The following is a 24,866-nucleotide window of genomic DNA, read 5'->3' on the forward strand; positions in this document are numbered from 1 at the left end:
TCAATTTATCTGGACAATAAGATGCTGGACTGTGCTTGGTATATGTTTGCAATGAAAGAATCTTGATTGAATCTGAACTGTAATACTGCAACAAGGTGGAAGAATCCATCATGGGGGAAGGGCATGGGGATGGGTTGGGGGAATCCCAGAGCCTATGAAACTGTCACATAATGCAATGTAATTAATAAAAAAAATTTTGAAAAATGCTAATTTTAGAAATCCTAAGAGAACACTATCCTAAGAACAATCCTAAGAGAACAACAATCCTAAGAGAACAAAATCCTAAGAGAACAAGTTCATTCCAGTAGCAACAGAAAAACTAAACAATACAGAAACATTTCCAGAGAAAGAAAAAATAAATAAAGAAATAAAAGCGATTCAAGAAGAAACACAAAGCCATATAACCTTCTCGCTCCCACCCCTCACTTCTCCAAGATGAGCTAAATCTAGAGACTTCAACGAGTTTCAATTCATGTCATGAAGCTACTATAAGCTTACATATGCAGACAAGGGCAGTAGGAAAGAAAATTGCAGGCCTGTCTCACTAATCACAGATGAAAACTTCTGGACAAAATCAAATTCAGCACCACAAACAAAAATCACCAACAAGTAGGGCTTACTTCAATAAAGTTCAGCACCAAAAAACCCCACTCCCTCAGATGCCAGATTACCAGAATCAAGGAGGAAAATAATAGGTCAATAAATAAAAACAAAACATGTGCTAAACTTGAACACCCATGATGAGAATTTCAAGACATTTCCTCCACTATAACCTATACAGAAAGTGTTCCATTGAGAGAGCGAAAACAAAAGTTCCTTGTGACAGCTAATGACATCCCATCACCCTGCACAGTCCTCTAAATGCTAATGACAGAACGCAGGTGATCCAGTAAACTGTGGCTACGGGTGAACTAGAGCCGACATGGTAACTCGTGGAGAATTCTAGAACGCAGGACAAGGCCTGTCAGCCAGTCACCATTTATATTCAACGTTGTAGTGGGGGTTTTGGTCTGGACACTGGAATACCACACAGCAAAAACTCAAACCTGAAAGCCCCCAAATCCAGCTACTCAACCCTTAGCCCCTCTGCCCAAAGTCTTTCTCTAGCATCTGGAATACCACCCTAGCTCTCAGGGCCGGTTCTCTGCTTTGGCATTTACACTCCTCCAACTGTCTCTCACGGCTTTGCGGTCACTCAGTCGCCCATTTCAATACTGAACCCGTAGGAGGACTGAGGGGACACCCAGCACAGCACAGTGTCTCAAAGGTTCTGGAACTCTCCGCTCCCGCGCGGTTCCTCGGTACGTGCCCAACAACGCGGGGCGGCGGGCAGGCCCGGTGGTCACCACGCGCGGCCCTTTTCCTCCGGCCTCTGGCTGGGGCGGCGCGCACCGCCTTCCCCGGTACTTTTTCAGACAAGGTCCAGCGGCTGCGACGCCCTCCTCGCCCCCTGGCCGCCGGCCCCTGTCCCCTCGCCCCTGGCCGCTGGGCCCCTGCCCCCTCGCCCCCGGCCCGCGGCCCCTCGCCCCCAGCCCCCGGCCCCTCGCCCCTGGCAGCCCAGCCGCGCGCCCGCTCCCCGCCCGGGTCCGCCCCTCGGCCCCGCCGCCCGCGCAGGCGCCCCGCCCCGGCCCGCCCCGGCCCGCCCCGGCCCCGCCGCCCGCGCTCGCCCCTCAGCCGCGGCGGGGCCGCCGCTGCCGGCGCCTGAAGGCTCGCGCGCGCGGGACCCGCCATGGAGGTGGAAGAGGCGTTCCAGGCGGTGGGAGAGATGGGCATCTACCAGATGTACTTGTGCTTCCTGCTGGCCGTGCTGCTGCAGGTGAGTCCCCGCCGCGGCGGCCGGCCCGCTTCCCGGCTCGGGGCCCGCCGGCTGGACCGCCGAACCCAAGGCCGGAGCTCTGCGAATGCCCGAGGCGTGGCGGGCGCCACGCAAGTAGCCCGGGTGGGCCCTGCCAAGGTCGCGGGCCTCTCCGGTGTCGCCGAGCCGCCACCTTGAGGGGTGGAGGAAGTGTGCAAGAGGTCCTTCGTGAGCTAGTTAGGAAGGAATGCAGTGGCATTATCGGCGGTAGATGTTTCCCAAAAGATGGTGTCAGTGTGCTAGGGACTGTCCCCTACCTGTGGCACTGTCACCTTGGAATCTGGGACACAGTCCTGATAACCCTCAGACAAAAGGCTGGGTTTAGGGCAGCTTCGTGCAGTATGGATGCCCACTTGGCAGCTTTCCTTCTCCCAATGCTTAAGGTTTATTCCCTGTAGTTTAGGGGCCTTGATTCTAGTTTAGGTGCTTCAACCCAAGGCCAATTCCTTGTGGTATTCATAAACAAACGGAGTATGGTTTCCATTGGGTACTCTCCTTCCTTGTTGAGAATTCTCAGAACCTGTGTGCACACCCCAGCCGAAAAATGTGGGTTCCACATGCTTAACGTGACCGCAAATGAGATTTGACCAACTTAAGTGGCCCATGGACATTCGTTGTTTCTGCACAGGCCCTCTGTTAATGCTGAGGGTGAGCCAGCCACTTTACTCATTTCTTCAGTCAGTGCATACTGCCAGTGCCTAATATGTGCTGAGCACCAAACGGCTGTGATGGGAAGGTACCTGCAGGTGGGTCTTTAACCAGGTAATTGCAGTGAATGTGTGATAAGGGCGGTGCTGGGTAAACAAAATGCCAGGCCATAAGTTGCTTTAAGCGTTACGTAAGGCAATGGCTAACTAGGAGGACCGGATGGAGAGGAAGGGTTGACTTAGTGATTCTCTTTTCACATAAAACGTTGGAAAGTTCTGTTGATTGCATCACCACCAAGGAAGAAAAAAAACCAAATGGTTCAAATGATAGATTAGTTTTGGCATCAGTTCCAGGTCTCAGTTCACAAATATGCAGGATGAGGCTGCTTCAGAAGTTTGTGGAGGATGGAACTGACGATGACATTTATTTTAGTGCTAAAAGTTTTTAAAAATCCTTGCATAGTTTTCTCATGAGGTGCTGATTCTGTGATGTCTTTTTGAAATACTGCAGTATCCTGAAGTTCTGTTTAAGCTTATGGTTTTAGCTTTAAATGCACTTAGCCTCAGGAAAAGAAAATGTTCGTGCACAATGACAGAAGAGTGCTTAATGCACAGAAAATTAAGTGTCAACCACGAGGCCCAGTGTTTCTTTTCTAAGAGTTGGAGAACACACTCCAGCCCGAGCACTTCCGGGCCCTCCACCACTCCCCACCCCTTCCTGTGTTGTCAACCAGGCTGCCTAGTCACATGTCTACCCACTTGGAATAAGTTTGTGTTGAGTGGTGTGTTCTGGGCTCAGGACCTGTGTGTTGAATTCACCTACTTTTGTTTATGGTTGACCTCATGAGTTAGAGTTTGCTATCAGACTTCCAAGCTTACGGTGGTCATTGTTCAATAAACCTTCTTTGACATATGGTCAGTATGTGGCATACCAGGACTGGGTGTCAGAGTGTGAGAACGAGTGACTCATTGTTTGTCTGGTGGATGGGAGCTGGGAAGTGCCCAGTAGCTGGGTGTTTGCCAATGGAAGATCAGCTCCAGTCCCAGCAGAAGCGAATCTGTTACAGCTGCTCCATGTCATGAGGACTTGCCCAGTCCATTGAGGTGTGTATTCCACCCACCACGGCTGTCCTGCATATAAGCGTGGAGTTCCCCAAACGCTTGTCTGCCAAGTCAATGCTTGGAGCTATTTTGAGCTGTGAGGCTGCCCTGTGGAGTTGGAGAACTGAGGAGTTGCCTTACGCATAGAGATTAAGGGCAATGTCAGCTTTCTTGGGACTGAGATGTGGCTTCCCGCAACAACAGGGAGATAGGGCACGAAGCGTTTTTACAGAGTTGGCTTTCTAGGACCAGTCACTGTTTCCTTGCCATTGCCCGGGAAGGTGTGGACCTACATGCATGCACAGCAACACTGCCAGAGATCTGATAATGACCTACCCCAGCAGAGCAGCACATCCCTGTAGAGGGAGAGAAACGGAAACTGGATGAAAGCATGTACCTGGTCCTCTTGGACTGTCATCATCAGATTTTAAATGGCTTTATCTCCCTTTATTTCAAATGATTCAAATTCAAACTAAGAGAATAAACTGACACACCAAGCCAGCTTTAAAAGTCGTTAGGTCAACTCTTCTTACAGATGATTGATACCATCATGTAGATGGACAAAAGTAACCTCGCTATCCATTTATTTTGGTGGGAGACTGCCCTTCACACTCCTTGCCAACAGTCTTAGCAGTTTTCATCATGGTCTACTTTCAAATATGTACAGAATAGAGCATGTCCTGATAATAGCAGTCATTGGTTTTCAACTACATAAGGAAAAGTTAAAGAAGAAAAATGTAAAAGTGATAGAGTTATGATCCAGGGAATTAGATTGATCGTTTTTACTGTCAAAAAGCCTTGCCTTTTTAAGGGTCAGAGCTGTTTGTGGCATTTAAACATGAAAAATTCTGTTTATTTTTTTTGTTTCTTTTCTAATGATTATTTACAGTTCAAGCTATCATAAGCTTGTGTGTGTGTACACGCTTATTTGCCAGGCTGTTTTTGGTTCATGTAGACATAAAATGAAAATAGTCCCTTCCTTGTTCTAAGCTAGAGGCCCCAGATCTTTCATTTTTCTTATACACCCAGAATTTAAGACATCAGGTTAGTGATAGGGTCGTATAACCTGTAACAAGCATTGATTTCACCAGCAGAATTGTGGTGCTGTGTTTTGAACCACATTTTGTTTAGAAATATGTTATTTTCAGAAAACTTTTATAAAGATTCTAGCCTAATTTTTCAGCTCTTAGAACTACCACTGCACTAGGATTATCTGTAAAGTATCTTTTTACAGTGTTTTGGAAAGTGGAATGACTGAGCAGGTATTTTACACAAGAGGAAGCTGTAATAGGCAATACATGAAGATGTTTAATTTGAGGAGGCATCTGGGACGGACATATTAAAATGACTAGGAAACACCATTTGCACTTATGTATTAGTGAGCAGTCTAACAGTAAAAGGATGGAAGGGAGAAGTTTCTGGTAAAATTAAAACCTAGTATTGGATCCCTAGGCCATTTACCATACTTGGACATGTATTCAAGGAGATGGGTATGGAACATTTATTACATCCTTGTGTGTATATGGTAACAAAACGTAGAAGCTGCCTAAATGATTTTCATAAAAGGAGCATGTAAAATGTTCACCAAATTGGTGAACACAACCGCTGAAATGAATGAACTAGGTTTTTCTGCAGCAATGGAGATAGCTATCTAAAACAGCCCCACTATCCAGCCCACAGACGTGCCAGTGGGTGCCACTCTCTGTCTAGCCATGCCTGCATGAGTCAAAGTGGCAGGCCAAGAGGGAGATACCCGCTGTTTCCATAATAGGCCTACTCCCACTTTCACATGTTGCACTCTCCAGGTGGTTCTGCAGTTTAACCTGACACAATTAGCCCCCAGTGCCAGCATCTGCCAGTTGATGCTGCAGCAGAGCCCAACCAACCCACACCCACTCTCACTTATGCTTGCACCAGTAGGAATAGTCAATCCAACTGGGCTTTTCCCTGATCCAGCTCACATGAGGCCAACAGGCGTTGTAGCCCTGCCCGGTCTGGTCTGCCCCTAGGCCAAGTTATGCTCTCTAGTGGGAGTGGTGATTCAGCAGGGGAGCTCCATGCAGCCCCCTACCAGGTTTGTCCCCTTCCCTTCCTGCCCCCGGTTCCCATGTGTGTTGGTTGGGTGCTGCAGCCCAGTCTGGCATGCCCCCACTCACCTTGGCATTTGCCAGTAGGTGCTTTAGCCTGGACTAGCCTGGCCCACCCCCCAATTCCAGCTCAGGTTGGTGGGGGTTACAGCTTAGTCTAGCCCAGCTGGTACCCAGTCCCAGTCCTCATGTATACTGGTATGTGTTGTGACCACACCTGGCCTGACCCACATAACATTCTGGTGCTTGGATTTGCCAGTGCATAATGTGAACTGGCCCTGCCTGGTACTCCCTCAACCTGCACCAAATCTATGCTGGTGAGTACTGTTCCCTGACCTGGTCTGGGCTGCTCCATATTGTGGCTCTTGTGCTCACCTGCAGGGACTGTGTCCCAGCAGAAGAGTTTCCCAAGCTCCTCCATCAGAACCTTTTCCAATGCCAGATCTCATGCACACCGGTGGGTCCATGGGCCAACCCTACTCAGTCCACATCCTGTCCTAGCAGGAACAGTGGACTTTCCTGATCAGCCTTCAACCCATTCTGGTTTTTATTGTTGGGTATTTCAGCCCAGCCATGGCTGGTTCACACTCAGACACAGCTCACACCTGGCTCAGCAGGGGCTAAAACCTAGCCTAGCCTACCCTATACCTACCTACCCTGGTACTCCAGAGCAGCAGTTGGTGCTGGAGTCTAGTCTGGCTTGGTGTGCCCAGCTCCAGTCCACCCTTGTACCAAGGGACACTGCAGCCATATCCAGACCAGAATGCAGCCTCCACCCTGGCCCCCCACACTCATCAGTGGGAACCACAGCCCAGCTAGGGTGTCCCCTTAGTTCCCCAACCAGGCTTGCTCTAGCTATAGATCTTGCATGTACCAGTGGTTGCTCTGATCCAGCTTGGCAGCCTCTCACCTGTCTTGGCCTTGGCCTTAGATACTGTGACCTAGCATCCCTGACTCATGCAAACCAGTTGGTGTAACAGTCTAGCTAAGCATGACCTATGCTCCAACCTAACTTCTGCACTTGCCGGTGAGCTAAGGTTTGCTTGATCCTGCCTGGTCTGCCCCCTTCCATGATGAACCCACACATTAGCCAACAGTTGGAGCTACTTTGCCCAGCTTGCCCGACCCCCAGTCCTGGACCATATGTTCACCAGTGGGAGCTATGACCCACTAGGGGAGTTTCCCAAGTCCTCCCACTTGACCCACTCCCAGACTCATATCTCATTGATGGCAGCGGGTGTTAGGCCAGTGCCTGGGTAGTCTGCTCTTCCTTTTTGGCCTTGTATAAGCTGGTAGATGTTGTGGCCTGGCCCATCCCATGCCCTGATTTAGGATGCACATTGGGGTGCTACAACCTGGACCTGCCCAGACTATTCTCAGTCCCTTTACCCATGCGTGATGGCAGGTTTTATAGTCACACTTAACTCAGCCCATCCCCACCCCAACTCTTGAGCTAACCAGCAGGGCTTGTACTTCCACAAGGTTGGACCCACATATTCCCCGCAGAATCTATCCCTGGACTTGGTCCTCTTGCGTGCTGGTTAGTGTCATGGGCCTGCCTAATGTGATCCATCCCCTGTTCCGACAGTCAGTCAGGTACTGGGATCTAGCCCTGCCAGACAGGCCCTCAGCCATAGCTTTCACATGGACTGGCATGTGGCAGTCAGCGATGTTCTATGCTAACAGCCCATCTCTGGACTCCCATGTGAACCGGTGAATCAGTCTGATTCAAAGAGATCATACAGACTCTCCTCTCTGAACAGCCAGGTCTCAATCCCCATGCTTGCCAGCAAGTTCAGTGACCCCGTCTTTAGGGGTTGCACAGGATTCATCCCTCACCTACACTAACATTGGCCTTACCCATGGATGTCTCTTGGCACCAATCACATACCCCATAAATCCTAGGTCTTGCTGCTGGGCGACCAGCAGGCAGAACCTCATGCCATTTGGCACACTGGCCTCCCAAAAGCTCAGGATTCACTCACCATGTGGCAACAGTGTCCATGGTGACTCCCAAGCATCGGGTCTGACCTGGCTAAGGTACCCTCCACACCTGCCACGCTGCTGAGGGCTCCTTTCACCCAAGCCCCGTGGCCGAACCCCCATCCTCTAGGTTCTTCCTGCCACAAAGTGGTGGCAGCAGAGCGGGGTCAGTGGCCTAATCTTGTTCCTGAGATTCCCTCATGGCGTACTCAGCATGGAGGCATGCTGGTCTTCTGGAGGCTGGTCTACTCTCAGAAACTCAAGATTTGCTCACCGCATGTCAACGGTGTCTATGGCCAGAGTCAGAAGCAATGGGTGCGATCTGGCTCGGGTACCCCCTGCATCTGCCATGCTGCTGAGGGCTCCTTTCGCCTGACGTGGTACACACATTATGTGTGGGCACACTTCAACTCCCAGTTGCTCCGTTTTGGATCCAGCTGCCTGCTAATGCTCATGGGAAAGGAGTGGAAGATGGCCCAAGTGCCTGGGCCTTTGCATTCACATGAGAGATCCAGCTGGAGTTCTGGCTTAGTCTTGGTCCAGCCTAAGCTTTGTTGCCACTGGTTGGAAGACCAGTGGTCAGAAGATCTCTCTTGTCCCTCTCTTTATCCTACTCTGCCTTTAAAGTAAATATTTTTTTTTCTTTTTAATGACAAGTATATCTAAGGGGGGGTGGTAGTTTGCTATGTGAGAATGATGGCTCACTTTTTTCCTAATTAAGTGTGGCTGTGATTGTTGTCATTCAGCATGGGTGAATGGGGCAGAGTCAGTTTTTTTTTTTTTTAAGACTAAATCTTTAATGATTTGTCTATTTTTATTGGAAAGGAGGAGTTTTGCAGAGACATAAGAAGACACAGAACAGGGTCTTTTATTCACTCTCCAGATGGGCACGGCTGCCAGAGCTGAGCCAGTCTGAAACCAGGAGATTCCTCTGAGTCTGCCATATGGGTTCAGGACTCCAAGACTTGAGTCATCTTTCACTACTCTTTTTTTAAAGATTTATTTTTATTACAAAGTCAGATATACAGAGAGGAGGAGAGACAGAGAGGAAGGTCTTCCGTCCGATGTTTCACTCCCCAGGTGAGCCGCAACCGGCCGGTGCGCGCCAATCCGATGCCGGGAACCAGGAACCTCTTCCAGGTCTCCCATGCGGATGCAGTGTCCCAATGCATTGGGCCGTCCTCGACTGCTTTCCCAGGCCACCAGCAGGGAGCTGGATGGGAAGTGGAGCAGCTGGGATTAGAGCCGGTGCCCATATAGGATCTTGGGGCGTTCAAGGCGAGGGCTTTAGCCACTAGGCCATGCTGCCGAGCCCATCTTCCACTACTTTTAAGACCCTTTCCAGGAGCTGGATCAGAAGTGGACTAGAGGGGATATGAACTGGTACTCATATGGGCACACAAATAAGATATTGGTACTTACAGAGGATTAGCATGCTGTGCCACTGTGCCAGTATCACAGAGTGAGTTTTGTCTGACTATAGGAGGCTGTCACAAGTTACCTTCCTACTTGCTTGTGTTTGTCACTATCTCTACACAACATTGATGGTTGAGCACCTGCACCGAGACAGCTGGGTGAGCCTCTTCCCATGAGACAGTTGGTGTGATGTTTACACGAAATGTGAGTGAGTCATCAAGATGTGGGGCTACTGTCACCACCAGCAAGGATTTCAACCTGGACGAGAACAAAGGGCATTAGTAAGAGCTTCTCTGGTTATCCTTCAGGGTTCTTTGCTCCTTTTTATAAGATTTATTTGCTGAGTGGATAGAGTTTTAGAGAGAGGAGAAGTGGAGGGAGGGATGACACAGAGTGGTACCTTCCATCTGCTGGTCTGCTCCCCATGCAGCCATAATAGCTGGAGCTGGGCCAGGCAGAGGTTGGGAACCTGGAACTCCACTGAGATCTCCCACATGGACCCATCTTCTACTTTCCCACACTCATTAACAGGGAGCTGAATTGGAAGTGGAGCAGCCTGGAGTCGAACCAGTACCCATTGCTGTGCAGTTTACCTGCCACACCATGATGCTGATCCTTTGAGTGTTTTGTGTTGCTTCTACTCTCAAATATTAGTTCTGTGAGTTCTCCACTGGTGGCATGGACTTTGTAAGAATATGGGATGATCTTGGGCAATTTTTGCCTGCTGTTCACCAGTTTAGGTGAGTGTGGCCTCACAGGAAAAGACATCATGCTTGTTACATTCCCCCCACCCTCACATACCCTCTGGAAAGCTATTTCTGTCTTTGTGCAGACACTGCCCCCTGGTGCAAAGCAGGTGACGTTGTAGATCTGTCACAGACACTGATTTCCAGGGAGGCTGGAAACTTACACATTTGCCACCAGTTGGAACTACTTGCCCAGCTTGCCCAACTTCCAGGCCTGGACCATGTGATCATCAGAGGGAACTGTGACTCACTATGGGAATTTCTCAAGTTTCTGCACTTGACCCACTCCCAGATCCAGATCTTATGTATGCCAGCGGGTTTTAGGTCCTTGTCCAACATGGCCTGCTTCTCCGTCTTGGCCTTGCATGAGCTGGTAAATATTGTGGTCCACCCTGCCCTATGCCCTGTTTAGGATGCAAATGTGGGTGCTACAACCTGGACCTGCCCAGACTATTCTCAGTCCCTTTACCCATGAGTGATGGCAGGTTTTATAGTCACACTTAACTCAGCCCATCCCCACCCCAACTCTTGAGCTAACCAGCAGGGCTTGTATTTCCACAAGGTTGGGCCCACATATTCCCCGCAGAATCTATCCCTGGACTTGGTCCTCTTGCGTGCTGGTTAGTGTCATGGGCCTGCCTAATGTGATCCATCCCCTGTTCCGACAGTCAGTCAGGTACTGGGATCTAGCCCTGCCAGACAGGCCCTCAGCCATAGCTTTCACATGGACTGGCATGTGGCAGTCAGCGATTTCCATAACAAGCCTTACTTAGGACTCCCACGTGGACCGGTGTATCAGCCTGACCCATGCAGATCTTTTGGTTTCTCTCTTACAAACCATCGTTTCTTAGTTCCCTCCCTTACCTGCAAGGACAGTGACCTTGTTGTTGGGTGTCCTTCAGGATTCAGTTTTCACCTACACTAACATTGGCCTTATCCATGGATGTGCCTAGGCAATACTTCCACATCCCCAAGACCCCGGAGCTTGCCACCTGGCAGCCAGTGGGTGAGTCAAGATGATACCATCAGTGCTTTGGTTGCCTCAGGATTTGCCCTCCACCTAGCAGTGGTGGTTGGGGCTAGGGCCCCAGAAATTGAGTCCAACCTGCCATGCTGCTGGAAGCTCCCACCACCCTTAAAAGCTATATTTTAAATATTTATTTAATTTATTTGAGAGAGAGAGAGTGAGAGAGATTTTCCATCTGCTAATTTATACTTCCAATGCTTCCAGTAGCCAGGGCTGATTCAGACCAAAGGCAGGAGCCAGGAGTTGCTTCCAGTCTTCTGTGTGGGTGACAGAGATCCAACTACTTGAGCCATCCTCACCTGCTGCTTCCCAAGGTGTGCATTACCACTACGCTGGAATTGGAAGCCGAGCCAGACTAAAACCCAGGCATGAGTTTCCCAAGTGGCATCTGAATTGCTGTGCCCAATCCCTGCCCTGCCAGTGATTTCTAATCCTATTTACTTCTGAGTTTTCTGACATCCCAGGAAATAGCCAGAACAACAAGTTTCGGTGGTTTATGGAAAGTGTGCTGAATAGCATTGGCTTATAAAATAGCAATGCTTTTCCGTTTTTAGTTCTTTAATCCTGTTTATCTACGGAGAAAAGCTTCATTCGTTGCTGGCAGTTTTCAGAGCATTTGCACATATTTCTGTTTTAATGGTTTTTGAGTATTTATTTATTTGTAAGTCAGAGTTATAAAGAACATTAACATCTGCTGGTTCACTTCCTGGATGGTTGCAGTGGCCTAGGTTGGGCCAGACCAAAGCCAGGCTTTTCATGCAGATCTCTGACATTGGATGGCAGGAACCCAAACACTTGTGCCATCCGTTACTGCTTTTCCTAGGTCATTAGCAGGGAACTGGATGGAAGTGAAGGAGTCCAATCTGGTGCCCATATGAGAGGCCAACATCACAGGTGGCAGAGTTACCCACTATGCCACATCACAGGCCTCAGTATTTCTATTTTTAGCAAATAATGAACTATAATTAAAGAAGGCTCAGGATTTAGGAGAAAACATTGTATTGTTACATTTTAATTTTAGTGGATTTATTCTGTTCCATTATGTTCAGTTCCTTTTAAAACGTTTTTTGTGAATTATGAAGCATTTCAACTGAAAAAAGGAAAAAGAATAGTGTCAGAAAGTTCTGGATTCAATAAATGCTATAATATGTCCTATTTGCCTGGGATTATGTCAGTAACAGCACAACCAGACAAGCCAGAAGCAAAATCTCATGGATAGAGATTGGTGGTGGTATTGGTGGTGGTGGTGGTGGTGGTGGTGGTGGTATGTGTGTGTGTGTTTATATAAAAGAGCATGTGGGGTCTGGCATGGTGGCCTAGTGGCTAAAGTCCTTGCCTTGAACGCCCGGGATCCCATATGGATGCCGGTTCTAATCCCAGCAGCTCCACTTCCTATCCAGTTCCCTGCTTGTGGCCTGGGAAAGCGACCAAGGATGGCCCAATGCATTGGGACACTGCACCCGCATGGGAGACCTGGAAGAGGTTCCTGGTTCCCGGCATCGGATTGGCGCAGCACCGGCCATTGCACTCACTTGGGGAGTTAAACATCGCACGGAAGATCTTCCTCTCTGTCTCTCCTCCTCTCTGTATATCTGACTTTGCAATAAAAAATAAATAAATCTTTAATTAAAAAAAGAATAGCATGTGAATAAGTTTATGAATAATGAAAATGTAACCATTTTTATGCAGAAAATATTGATATGTACATTAGCCAAGTGACTCCTCTGCCTTTACTGTGCACTTGGCAAGGATTAGGTTGGGAAAGTTTAACTTGTTTTGCAAGTTTAGTGTTTCTTAACATTGCCCCATTCCTGTAACTGACACTGTGTCGGTTGGTGTTGACCATGAGGTTTTCAGAGTACTAGTTTAGTTTATCACTGCTGTTAGAGACAGTCTTAGAAGCAAGAGGTCCTTCGGCCTGGTGCTTGATAACAGATTAAGTTGCTCTTTTAGATGCATGTCTTCTATACTGGTTCAAGTCCTAGTTTGCTTCCAATACAATTTCCTGCTAATACTAGCAGGCAACAGATAATGGATCAATCACTTGGGTTCTTGCCACCCTCATGGGAGACTTAGATTGAGTTGAAAAAGTTCATGTAAACAACACATACATAGATTTTGAATTTTTGTATCAAAAACAGCATGTTTTCATTTCTATCTTCTCATACTTAGAAGTATTGCTGTATGTGATTGATGAATAACTACGGAGATTTAGTTATGGAAAACTCTGGTTCAGCAGTCCCTGTCAGGCTGTTGTCTTTGTGAATGATATTGGAGGTTGAATCTATAGTGCAGGAGACTGGGCAGGAAACATAAGATTTGGAGCCCATCAGAATCAACTGGAATCAGTGTCACCTCATTGCCTCCAGCCTTGATGAAGAGGGTCCCTTTCATCATCACATCAAACATAGCTGATCATGGAGTTGGAGCAGCTGAGGGGGCATCCAGAGAGACCCAGCTACTCTGCCATATCAAAGAGGTGAGATAGCAAGAGATAATGTGTGCAAGGCACAGATACACCCGCACCAGACTTCTATGTACAGAAGACAAAAATACTGCTCTTATATTGACTAACCACCCCTCATTCCTGCCTGAAAATAGCTCTGGTGATCCACCTTACATAAAAACACCGTGGTTGGGGCCAGCACTGTGACACTGTAGGTTAAGCCTTCTTCCGTGGCATCCACATCCCACATAGGCACCAGTACATGTCCTAGTTGCCCCACTTCCACCCAACTCCTTGCTCATAGACTGGAAAACTAGTAAAGGATGGTTCAAGTCCTTGGGCCCCTGCACCCATGTAGGAGACCTGTAAGAAATTCCTGGCTCCTGGCTTTGGATTATTTCAGCTCCAACTGTTGAGAGAGTTCATTTAGGGAGTGAACCAGATAATGGAAGACCTCTTTATCTCTGTCCCTTCTTTTCTCTGTAACTCTGCCTTGCAAATAAATAAATCATAAAAAATACTGACCAACACTTGGCATTGTAGCATTGTTTAGTGTTATAATTCCATCTGGCAAGTGATAATCTGTATTGATGTAAAACTTTTTATGCTGATTTACTTAACAACAAATTTTGAAATTGATTTTTTAGAAAAAGTACTAATAATCACAGATAGAAAATTTGGACTAGGGCCTGTGAGATGACTGAATTGGCTAATTAGCAACCTTTAAGTATCAGTATTGCATATGGTACCAGTTTGTGTACTGGTGATCCACTCCTACCCAGTTTCCTGCTTGTGCCTGGGAAAGCAGTAAAGGATGGCCCAACATCCAGGAACCTGGAACACACGTGAGAGAACTGGAAGAAGCTCTTGCCTCCTAGTTAGAGCAGCTCAGTTCATACAGTTGCAGCCATTTGGGGAGTGAATCAGCAGATGGAAGATCTTTCTTTTTTCTCTCTCTCTTTCTCTGAGTAAACCTTTCCTTTCCAATAAAAAATAAATAAATCTTTAGAAAAGAAAATTCAGGCAAGCATGGTAGCATATCATGCTAATCCTCTGCTAGTGCCATTATCCCATGTCGGCACCAGTTCATGTCCCAGATGATCCAGCTCTCTGCTTATGGTCTGGAAAAGCGGCAAAGAAAACAGTGAATGGAAGACCTTTCTCTATTTTTCCTTTTCTCTCAGTGTAAAAATCTGCTTTCCAAATGAAAAATAAATATTTAAAAAAGAAAAAGAAGAGGAGTAATTAGGTATGTAAGTCTCTTGCAGAATGCACTCAGATGTCTGCACTTTGGGGAAAGCTGAGCTAGTGTCGTGAGAACATCGGTGCACCCCAAGTATGTTCTCTCCTTTTCTAACTCTTGGTGATTGCTTTGGTGAAAGAATTCCTTCTCAAGTTCAGTTTGAATTAGCTCCTTAGCTGTATTTTACTACCTTTTAAAAATACCACATTTAGAGCTATTTTGATTTCTCTAGGTGGAATTCACAGCTGCTTCCTTTGTGTTTTCATGAACTTCATTGCACTATGGCTAATACATCATCTCTCACAGTATACCTTGTATTTCTAGCTTTGGTCCTCACTTCAATGTGTATGTTCCTTGAATGAAAGAATAGCTTCTCATCCATTTTTGCTCTTACTGGAGGCATTTAATACAGTGTGTTGCAGAGTGGTGGTGTTTGCTAATGTTAAAAGGTCAAACTGGGGCCAGCATGGTTGTGCAGATGGTTAAGCTCCCACCTGAAACTGGGATCCCATATGAACAGTAGAATAGTCTTGGCTTCTTTACTGCTGATCAAGCTCCCTGTTCATGTACCAGGGAAAGCAATGAAAGATGGTCCAAGTGCTGGGGCCCTGCACCCACATGGGGAATGTAGGTGTAATTCCAAGCTCCCAGTTTTAGGCTGATTCAGCATTCGTTGTTAAGGCCTTTAGAGAGTGAACCAGCACATGGGAGATCTCTCTGTCCATCATTCTCTCATTGTTTCTCCCTCTCTGTATAAAGTTTTGCCTTTCAAGTAAATAAATAATTTTTTAAAAGATTTATTTATTTTATTGGCAAGACAGATGTACAGAGAGGAGGAGAAACAGAGAGAAAGATCTTCCGTCCAATGATTCACTCCCCAAGTGACCTCAACAACCGGTGCTGTGCTGATCCAAAGCCAGGAACCAGGAACCTCTTCCAGGTATCCTACATGTGTGCAGGGTCCCAGTGCTCTGGGCCGTCCTCAACTGCTTTCCCAGGCCACAAGCAGGGAGCTGGATGGGAAGTGGAGCTGCCGGGATTAGAACCGGTACCCATATGGGATCCCGGCGCGTTCAAGGCGAGGACCTTAACCATTACACTATCGTGCCAGGCCCCAAATAAATAAAGATAACAAAAAATTAAACTGAAAATAACAGAGGAGGGGGTAGTCAAATAGTGATATTCCCATTTTATTTATAAGAGACAAAGATAAAACAGTTTTTCTGAAGTCTTCATTAGTTGTTAGAACCAAAATTAAGATTGCTAGTTTTTAGTCTGTCACACTTTTTATTTTTGGCTGTGCCTTTCTGGCAGGAGTATGTAGACAGTTAGATATCATGTGTGGAGTAGCCCGTTGGGTTTGTTAGAGGGCTGTAGAATTCATTGTCTTTGGCAGATGGCAAATCATTAGAAAAATGAGAACTTAACTGCATCTACACAAATCGGGATAAGTAGTGTTTTCTCAGTGATACAGCACAATGATGTTTTGGAAAGCAACAAAGGAGGCAGTGTGGTCTAGAGTGGTTCATTGAAGCTTTCAGGAGGATGGCTGAGTTTAGGCTGCACTTTGAAACTTGCATTGGAGAGAAAAGTGAAATCATTTCAGGTGGAAAAGCATAGGTTTGGAAAAAGCAGAGAAAAATGGCTAGGCTGTATCCCTGTTACTAGCAGCACTGTGGGAGCGTCTTAGGAAAGCAGAAACTCAAACACCTCCCTAGACCTGGGGGTAGGACTCTGCATGTTACAGTTTGGAAAGTACTGGTGTTTACTGTGTTTATAGCACTCTGCAAATTACTGTGGATTAGAGGAGCATTCTGTTTGACCTGTGGGATAGTGAGTTTGATAGGAGTGAGTTAGAAAAAACTTACTATCAGCTTTTAGCTTTCCTGGAAGAACATGTGAAGTTCAGAGAGGTTTGGATTGTCGAAGACTCAGATTTACAAATTGCATAGATTTTAACAGCACAAAATGCGTAAGTCGTGCTTGGGAAATGGACTAAATAGTACAGAAAGCTTGAATGTGTATCTGGAGGCTCTGGAGTGCTGATTGAAAATTTAGCATATATCCCTGACTGTGCTTTGACCAGGGTTCCATGTGAATCAATCTGGAAACATAATGTGGGTTGGGCAGAATAGGAAAGCAGCAGCACTGGGAGGTGCACTCTGGGACACTGGGTATGTAAGCCTGCCTGTACGATTATGGTCTTGCTTATGCAGTGCTTTCAGTTGAGTTAATTAGGTAACAATGCCAAATGTATAAAACAAAAAAAGCAAATAATCATCTTTTAAAGATTAATTTGAAAAGAATAAATCTCTCAGAGAGAAAGAGAGTGAGCTGTGAGATAGAGCTTCTATCTGTTGACTCACTCTCCTAATGGCCATAATAGCTGGATCAAGGCCAGGCTAGAGCCAGGAGTTCGGAGCTTCATCCTGGTGTCCCACGTGGGTGGCAGTCATCCAGGAGGTCTTCTGCCTTCCCAGGAAAAGTAGCAGAGTTGGGTCAGCAGCAGAGTAGCCAGGACCCAAACCAGTTGTCTGCAATGGGCTGCCAGTATTACAAGCTGCAGATGAGCTGCTGATGCCACTTTGCTAACCTCTAAAGTCATGTTGATTTCCCTTCTTATGTGAAATGCTGGCACCAAAGTTAGGTAGCCCCTATTCTCAGCTTGGTCCTACTATTACTGCTATATACCTATCTTTGACCAATATGTGTCATTGTTCTGTATCTCATTTTTTTTTCTTATTACAAAATAAACGTGCGGCTTAATCATGATTTCACAGCACAGGATACTGTGATGAGATAATTTGTGGGATACTTTTTGGGGGGTTTCTGAGAAGCATTATTAAAACCTCATAATAATTACATTTAAAATCTTTGCTTTCTGAAACTTTCAAATTTTCAATCATCTAGTGCATGTTAGTCCTTTTTCTAATTATGACTACATTCAAAGAGGAAAAACAGTGAGCCATCTGTGGCACTTGTTCCTTTTCCCTGGAGGTAGAGCTAGGGAAGATAATGATTGATTTGAGATGATGTTAGTCCTACTCTGAAGAAGGGTGGATGGTGATTTTCTTCTTGTGGCTTTAAGGCCTATCTGCTGATGGGTATGATTTCATTAGACAGAACTACATTGTGTGTATGGTAGTTGTAGAGTAATGGACAAGAGAAGAATGAGAGAATACTTTTCTTCCCTGAGGAAAAGGAACAGAATTAGAGCTATGTGAAATTGTCACAGCCAAGGATGTAAACCAAGGAAAACACCCCCATATCCTATGTGCATTTGGTACATTCCCATAGCTGGTTAAACACTGAAATGTCTTTGGCTTGCTATGACTCCAGCCTGCGCATGTGGCTGTGTTATGGAGGATTTAATGTTAACCTGTCTGCAGAGTTTAAGCATTGCTATCTGGCCTAATTTCTCAGGATGCACCTTGCATAGCATTTACCCTGCAGTATCACTACTGTCTGTGTAAGAGGGACTGTGTCTCTCTCTTACTGTTAGAAAACTGAGCATTCTGTGGGTTTCAGAGGTCCCAAGTGTTCTGCTGAGGTGGTTATGTGTATGTGGGCACATGCATACTTGTATGTATGCCTGCGAAGGGTGAATGAAGGAGAGATTATGAGGTGTGGAAGAAGGACAGGGAGAATGAGAGAGGTTGAGAGTTACTTATGCTGCATGCAGGTTGCTAGAAATAAAGCTTGGTAATACAGGTAATGCTCACTGACAAGGTCTAGCTGTTCCCTAAATTATAAATAAGGATGTCTGTCAACACCACTGCTTTGTGAGCTGCTTTCTGCAAGTTGTAGTTGCTCCTGATGGAGGTGGTCTTCAATATGAGACCCATGCTGGGTTAGAAGACCCTTTAGAGTTTTCTCTTCTATCTGAATGTTGCCTACTCTAGAACAACCCAGCCAAAAGCCTGACATGTTAATAGTAGTTCAGCAAGAGGCTATGCCCTAGCACATAGTTTGCATGTGCCCTGGGGATTGGTATTCTGTCCTGCATCTGTTCCTCCCCTTGTGTTTGGTCTTGGGAACCCCAAAGTGAATCAAATATAGATCCTGCCCTTGAAAAAATAGGGTGAGCAAATCTATAATTAGAATTCAATGAAAAAAATGACAAACATCTCCAGAAAAGGCTAGTTGGAGCTTTGAGGTGAGTGGCTGCAGGGCAGGATTTCTGGAAGGCATTGTGGGGCATACCAGCTGGTTAGAAACACTTCCTGGAGGAGGTGATGTGTGAAGCTGCCTCTTGGAAGATGGGAAAAGCTCACATAGGCACAGTGGCGCTTCTGGATGAAATGAGCTGCCGAGACAGCATCTTGCTTGCTTTGCCTCCTGAAGGCTGGGTGTTTATCTGAATGTGTATCATCTCTTTGTGAATCCTCAATATCATGGTTTTCATTGATGGGCAGCTACTAAATGGGTCAGAGTGGGTTGGTAATTATAGCTGCTGCTGAATGTATGATCTCTATTCTTGTAATTACCAAAGTTTTTATTTTTATAAGCTGATTGCTCCTCTTCTAGAACATCCTTAATAGAATGCAAATAGGGCCAGGAAACTGCAAATCTGGCAACATATTTTCCTTTGTGTCTGACAGTAAATCTCCCACACATCATGACCTGAGCCAGCTTTGTTTATCTGCAGAGGCCTACAGTCAATCAACTCAAAATATATTGGAACCACCATATCTTCTCAGCATTACTGAGAATAGGAGAAAAATTCACATACTGGGTTTTACATTAGGTTTTGTTATGGCACTACAATGTCATCATTTCTCTTCTGTTTGCTTGGGAGTAATTTCATCAGCCTCTGGTGATAAATTACTATGTCTTTGGCTCTTTTAACATATCTACTTAACAGGTGAATGTACCCCTACAGAACTGAGTGTGAGGAACACCGACAGAGAGTTCTGTGAACTAAGAGAGTCTGTTGGCAAGTCCCTCTGCCTTCCTGGCTTCACTCAGCTCATCCATCTAGAGGGCTTGTTACTACCTGCTGTGGAGAAATCTCATGCTTTGTATTTCTTGCATATGTATTGCATGTTTTAAGGCTAAAATGTTTTTTAAGACCTATGTTTTAAGTTAATAGGAATATTTTATAAAATAAGATCATCTTATTCAGAAGCAGACTAATCTTATGTATTTTTAAAAATAAATGTTAAATTTGAAGCAATCATCTAACAATGAGAAATAATATAAGTAAATATCCATAGAGTAAAAGAACTGCTAGGATTTAAATGCCCATTTGTGCATGGCTATAAAACCTGAAACAATCAATAACACATAGTGTATGGATTCAAGAAGTATTTCTTAAATTAGTGAATGCTAGTGACACTTGGCATATGTATTTGGTGATAACTTCTTGAATGAATGAATGAGTGAATGCCTGAAATATTGTTTTGTGCTGAAGGGACAGCTATGGTTAAGTTAAAATTAAAAATGTGCCCAGCATGGTAGACTAGCGGCTAAAGTCCTTGCCTTGCACATGCCGGGATCCCATGTGGTTACTGGTTCTAATCACGGCAGCCCTACTTCCCATCCAGCTCCCTGCTTGTGGCCTGGAAAAGCAGTCGAAGATGGTCCAAGGCCTTAGGACCCTTCACCTGCACAGGAGATAAGCAAAGAAGCTCCCAGCTTCTGGCTTTGGATCGTTTCTTCTCCTCTCTGTATATCTGACTTTCCAATAAAAATAAATCTTAAAAAAAAAAGATTAAATACAACTAAAAAGTTGTGAAATGAACAGCTACACTAGCTACACTTAGAATTTTGATTCTCTCTACATCTTATTATAACTTATGTGCTGTATTTTATTTTATTTTATTAAAGATTTATTTATTTTTATTACAAAGTCAGATATACAGAGAGGAGGAGAGACAGAGAGGAAGATCTTCCATCTGATGATTCACTCCCCAAGTGACCACAATGGCTGGTGCTGCGCCAATTCGAAGCCGGGAACCAGGAACCTCTTCCAGGTCTCCCACACGGGTGCAGGGTCCCAAGGCTTTGGGCCGTCCTGGACTGCTTTCCCAGCCAGGCCACAGGCAGGGAGCTGGATGGGAAGTGGAGCTGCCAGGATTAGAACCAGCACCCATATGGGATCCCGGGGCGGGTTCAAGGCGAGGAATTTAGCTACTAGGCCATGCTGCCGGGCCCAATGTGCTGTATTTTAAAACAGTATCTACTGAAGTACATACTAAACTGATCTGCTTTAATAAAGCTGTATATAATAAAGCTGTATATAATAAAGCTACATATATATCTTATTCTCAGAGACACCTAACTAAGCCACAGTCTCTTATTTGGGTAGTGAAACCAAGTGCCACAGGCTCCTGACCCTCTGATGACTACTTATCTGAGCTGAAGATGCATGTAGAAGAGGAGATAGCTGTAACATTCAGTCTTTATGTTTTAAAAAATGTATTTATTTATTTGAAAATCAGAGTAATAGTGAGAGAGAGGAGAAACAGAGAGAATAACATCTCCCATCTTCTTTTTCATCCCCATATGAATGCAGTGGCCAGGACTGAACCAGGTGAAGCCAGGAGCCAGAAGTTTCATCCAGTCTCCCACATGAGTGGCAGGAGCACAAGAGCACAGTCAGTCCGGCTTCTGCTACTTTCTCAGGCCATTAGCAGGGAGCTGGACTGAAAGTGGAGTGGTGGGGATGTGAACTGGCACCCAAGAGGGATGCTAGCATCAGGTGGTAGTTTTACCTGCCCCAACACCTGCCTCCATGTTGCATCTTCTAAATCAGAGCCAGTTCTGTTCCCTTACCCATGCCATCTAGCAAAATGCTGAATCCTCAGCATCAGGCCTATCAAGAACCCTGGAAAAGTCCCAAGTGCTCTTTGTGTGAGCTTGCTGATGGTTTTGTTCTGATAGATCTCAGAGCTTCTTGGCATATCTTTCCCCCCTTGTTTCTGGTATTTCTATAGCTCATGGAAACACCATAGTGAGGAATGTGTCTTTCTAGGTTTGCAAGCTTCCCACTTGGGTTTCCCTACAGGTGTTGCAGATCTACAGGCTGTGATTCTGTGTTTGCTCTTTCAGCTCTATGTGGCCACAGAGGCCATCCTCATTGCGCTCGTGGGGGCCACACCAACGTACCACTGGGACCTGGCAGAGCTCCTGCCCAACCAGAGCCACGGCAACCAGTCAGTTGGTGGAGACCAGGCCTTCGGAGACTGGCTGCTGACCGCCAACGGCAGCGAGATCCACAAGCATGTGCATTTCAGCAGCAGCTTCACTTCCATCGCCTCCGAGGTAACCTCAGGCTCCTTCAGTCACGAGATGAATGCTTTGCCGGGAATGGGACACCCTTATTGTTCTGTGCTGTAAATTCCGGCCACATCTTCAGACAACTTTCTAGCATATTTGAGCTAAAGGTTTTAATTACCATAGGAGAATATCCCATGAAAATACATGCTTTTTCCCTCTCACTACACACATTAGAAGCATGAATCTTACAAAACTAGTCAGATGACATAAGATATAAGCTGTAATGATAATGAGCCACAATTTTGATGATGATATCCTTTACAAAAGTGAATTAAAGCTTACCTCTCTTTTTATTGTATATGCAAATATTAAAGTGAAAAGAGAAATGTACTGACCCATCTCACATCCTTAGTTTATTTCAAAGTGTTGTCATCTGTTGGAACACCCTGTGGGCACCACATGGCATTGGTGGAAAGCTTTACTTTCAAAGAGAAAAGATTCAGCCAAGGGGAAGATTCAACAGGTCCAAGGCCACCTAGAGGTAACAAAGCTGAGGGCTGATGCTATCTCGAGGAGTAGTCTGGGAGGGGAGGGCCAGGGCTGCTGCAGAGCAGGAGGGCACTGTCTCCTTTGCCTGTTCCCCAGCCACTACCCAGGTGCTTTTTGTTTGTTCCCCACCTCCTTACCGCATGGCCTTATGACCCAATTTGTAGGGTAAGTGCCTGGTGCAGTAGGAAGCCTTGCCAGCTAGCTGTAGTGATCTGTGCCCACTTCCTTTGCCCTCCCACTGTGCTCCCATCACCAATGTGGGCCTAGGATCCATCCCCCTACTGTCTTGTTGAGTGTGGGGGGGGTGGGGGAGTGTGGTCTGCATCATGACTGTAGCTAGCCATATCTGTCACTGACAGTTTTGATTGCCATCTTGTGTGTGTAGCATACTAGATCTGAAAAGATGCGCTCAGAGAGGTATTTGCTTAGCCTTTCCTTGGGAGTCTCTCATTGAAAGGGATAATCACTAGACTGCTTTTATGCCACAGCAGCAATTCTAGTATCAGTCTGGTCACATCACCCCTTGCCCAGAACTCACCTCAGGGATTCTCCCAGCGTACCCAGAACACAGGTGAGCACCTGAGTGTGGTGTGGAGGGCACAGCGGCCTTCGCGTTTCATTGCTTGGTCCAGCCTGGAGATGCCTAATCTAGGGATGCCTTTGGAGTTCATCCTAAATCTGTTATCCTCACTCGGCCACACCCTGGGAAAATCTCGACCTGCCCCTGAGACTCATTTCCAGTGTCACCTTCCCAGCTTGCTCCCCACAAGTCAACACACTGCAACTTCAGACTGTTATTGTTTGAGACTCAGCTCTATTTTTGAGAAGCTCTTTAGGCCATAACTACATTTTGGTCAGTTTTGTATTTCCAGGCCTACTAACAACATTACTACTTAACATTCCTGACCTGTTAAAATAATGAGTGGTACTTATGAAATTTTATAGCCTCCAAGTATTTCTCTGAGCCAAGCATTAATTTCCTCCATTGTACAGATAAGAAATTGGGACTCCTTGAGGCTAGGAATTCAATATATGCAGAGCTGGGATTTGAACCCAAATTTGTCTTAAGTCTGAAAAAATGTGCTGTTAATTATTTCACTTTTTAGGAACGTATCCAATTTAAAAGTTGGTATGAAAATGTCTTAGGTTGATTTGTAGGTAATGGTAGCAGAAGAATTTAATTTATCTTTTTTTGCATAATTGGGAAATAATGCCAAGTGGATATCACAAAAATAGGGCTAAGAATGACTAGGCTCTTATGAATATTTTGCTTCTTTAATTTTTTTGCTCTATTTTTTTCTTAAGCCATTGGAAAATTGTGCTTACTTCAGTATGTGTTTCCGAAAAACTTCAATGTGAGTTTTCTAAAAATAAGGATAATCTTTTAGAAGGCATTGTTGCAGTGATCAGATTAGGAAATCTCACATTGATATGGTGCTGTGGTTTTATTTAAACCACACCCGGCTTGCTGTACCATCCATCTGCAGACAGCTTTGTCACATCCAGTGTTGTCTGTGATAGAGTGTTTTTTTTTTTTCCTCCAAGTGTTGTATCTAGTTCAGGTTCACATATTATGTTTAGTTGTCAAAGCTTTTCAGCATCTTTTGACCATCAATTGACCTTTATCTTTTATGACACTGATACTTTATAAGGAATTCTGGGGTAGACGTCTAGCCTAGAGATTAATATGTCAGTTGAGATATCTTGAATGAAGAATTAAACCCAAGCACTACAATTTAGGATGTTAGATGATGGCTTAAGTAGGTGGGAATTCTCTACCCAGTCTTCGCTGATGTGGGAACTGGGAAGTGAACCAATGGTTAGATGATTTTCTCTGTTTCTATCTTTGTCGCTCTGTGTCTGCCTTTTAAATAAACATAGACAAAAATTTTGAAGATTTGTATTGCAGAGTTTATTATTATTTATAGGTACTGAAATTATAATCCCTCTTTTATTTCCTTTTGGGGGGTGGACACGGGGGAGAAGTATTATGTTTAGTTTCCCAGTGCTTAAGGACTTTCCTGTTAGCTTTCATTTGTTGATTTCCAGTTTGATTCTGTATGGTCATAGAATGTACTATGTGTGATTCCAGTTCTTATAAACTTATTGAGCTTTCTTTCATGTTCCAGGATGTATCATTGCTTGTGAAGTTAGTGTTCTGTGATCAGTCTATGGCTAGATCAGGTACTAAAATCCACACTTCTAATATCTATTTAATATACCACTTACTGTGATTATTTACATGTTAGGATTTGCATCTTCCTTTTTAAATTTTTGTTTTTTTGTTTTCTGTGCTTTTTTTCTTCCGTATTTTTCTTGCCTTCTTAAAGGCTGAATGCTAAAATTCCATTTTGACTTATGTACAGGGATTTTGCAGTGTCTCTTTGTATAGTTTTTTTGTTTAGCGATTACTTTGGTATTGTATAAATTGTCACAGTCTACTGTTTTTTTCCAGATAATGGTTCAACATTTAAGAACTCCATTTCACTCTACCTTCCATCACTTATTGTTGTCTTCACTGTTTTCCTACATGTTCTTAGACTAA

General features: G+C 45.3%; 1 protein-coding gene across 4 annotated transcripts in view; it reads left to right on the forward strand.

Moving 5' to 3' along the window:
- The first annotated feature begins 1,650 nt into the window (after positions 1-1,650).
- The window catches only part of SLC22A15 (solute carrier family 22 member 15), a 78,972-nt gene continuing 55,756 nt past the window's right edge, over positions 1,651-24,866 (forward strand). For all 4 annotated transcript variants that reach the window (XR_009244902.1, XR_009244903.1, XM_058660102.1 and 1 more), the window contains exons 1-2: positions 1,651-1,816; positions 21,605-21,817. Coding sequence is in view for 2 of the 4 variants with exons in the window: in XM_058660102.1 (XP_058516085.1) it covers positions 1,730-1,816; positions 21,605-21,817 (300 nt within the window). In the remaining 2 variants the exon portion in view is untranslated. The remainder of the gene's footprint in view (positions 1,817-21,604; positions 21,818-24,866) is intronic.

This window comes from Ochotona princeps, chromosome 2, assembly GCF_030435755.1.
Source record: "Ochotona princeps isolate mOchPri1 chromosome 2, mOchPri1.hap1, whole genome shotgun sequence".
Classification (NCBI taxonomy): Eukaryota; Metazoa; Chordata; class Mammalia; order Lagomorpha; family Ochotonidae; genus Ochotona; species Ochotona princeps.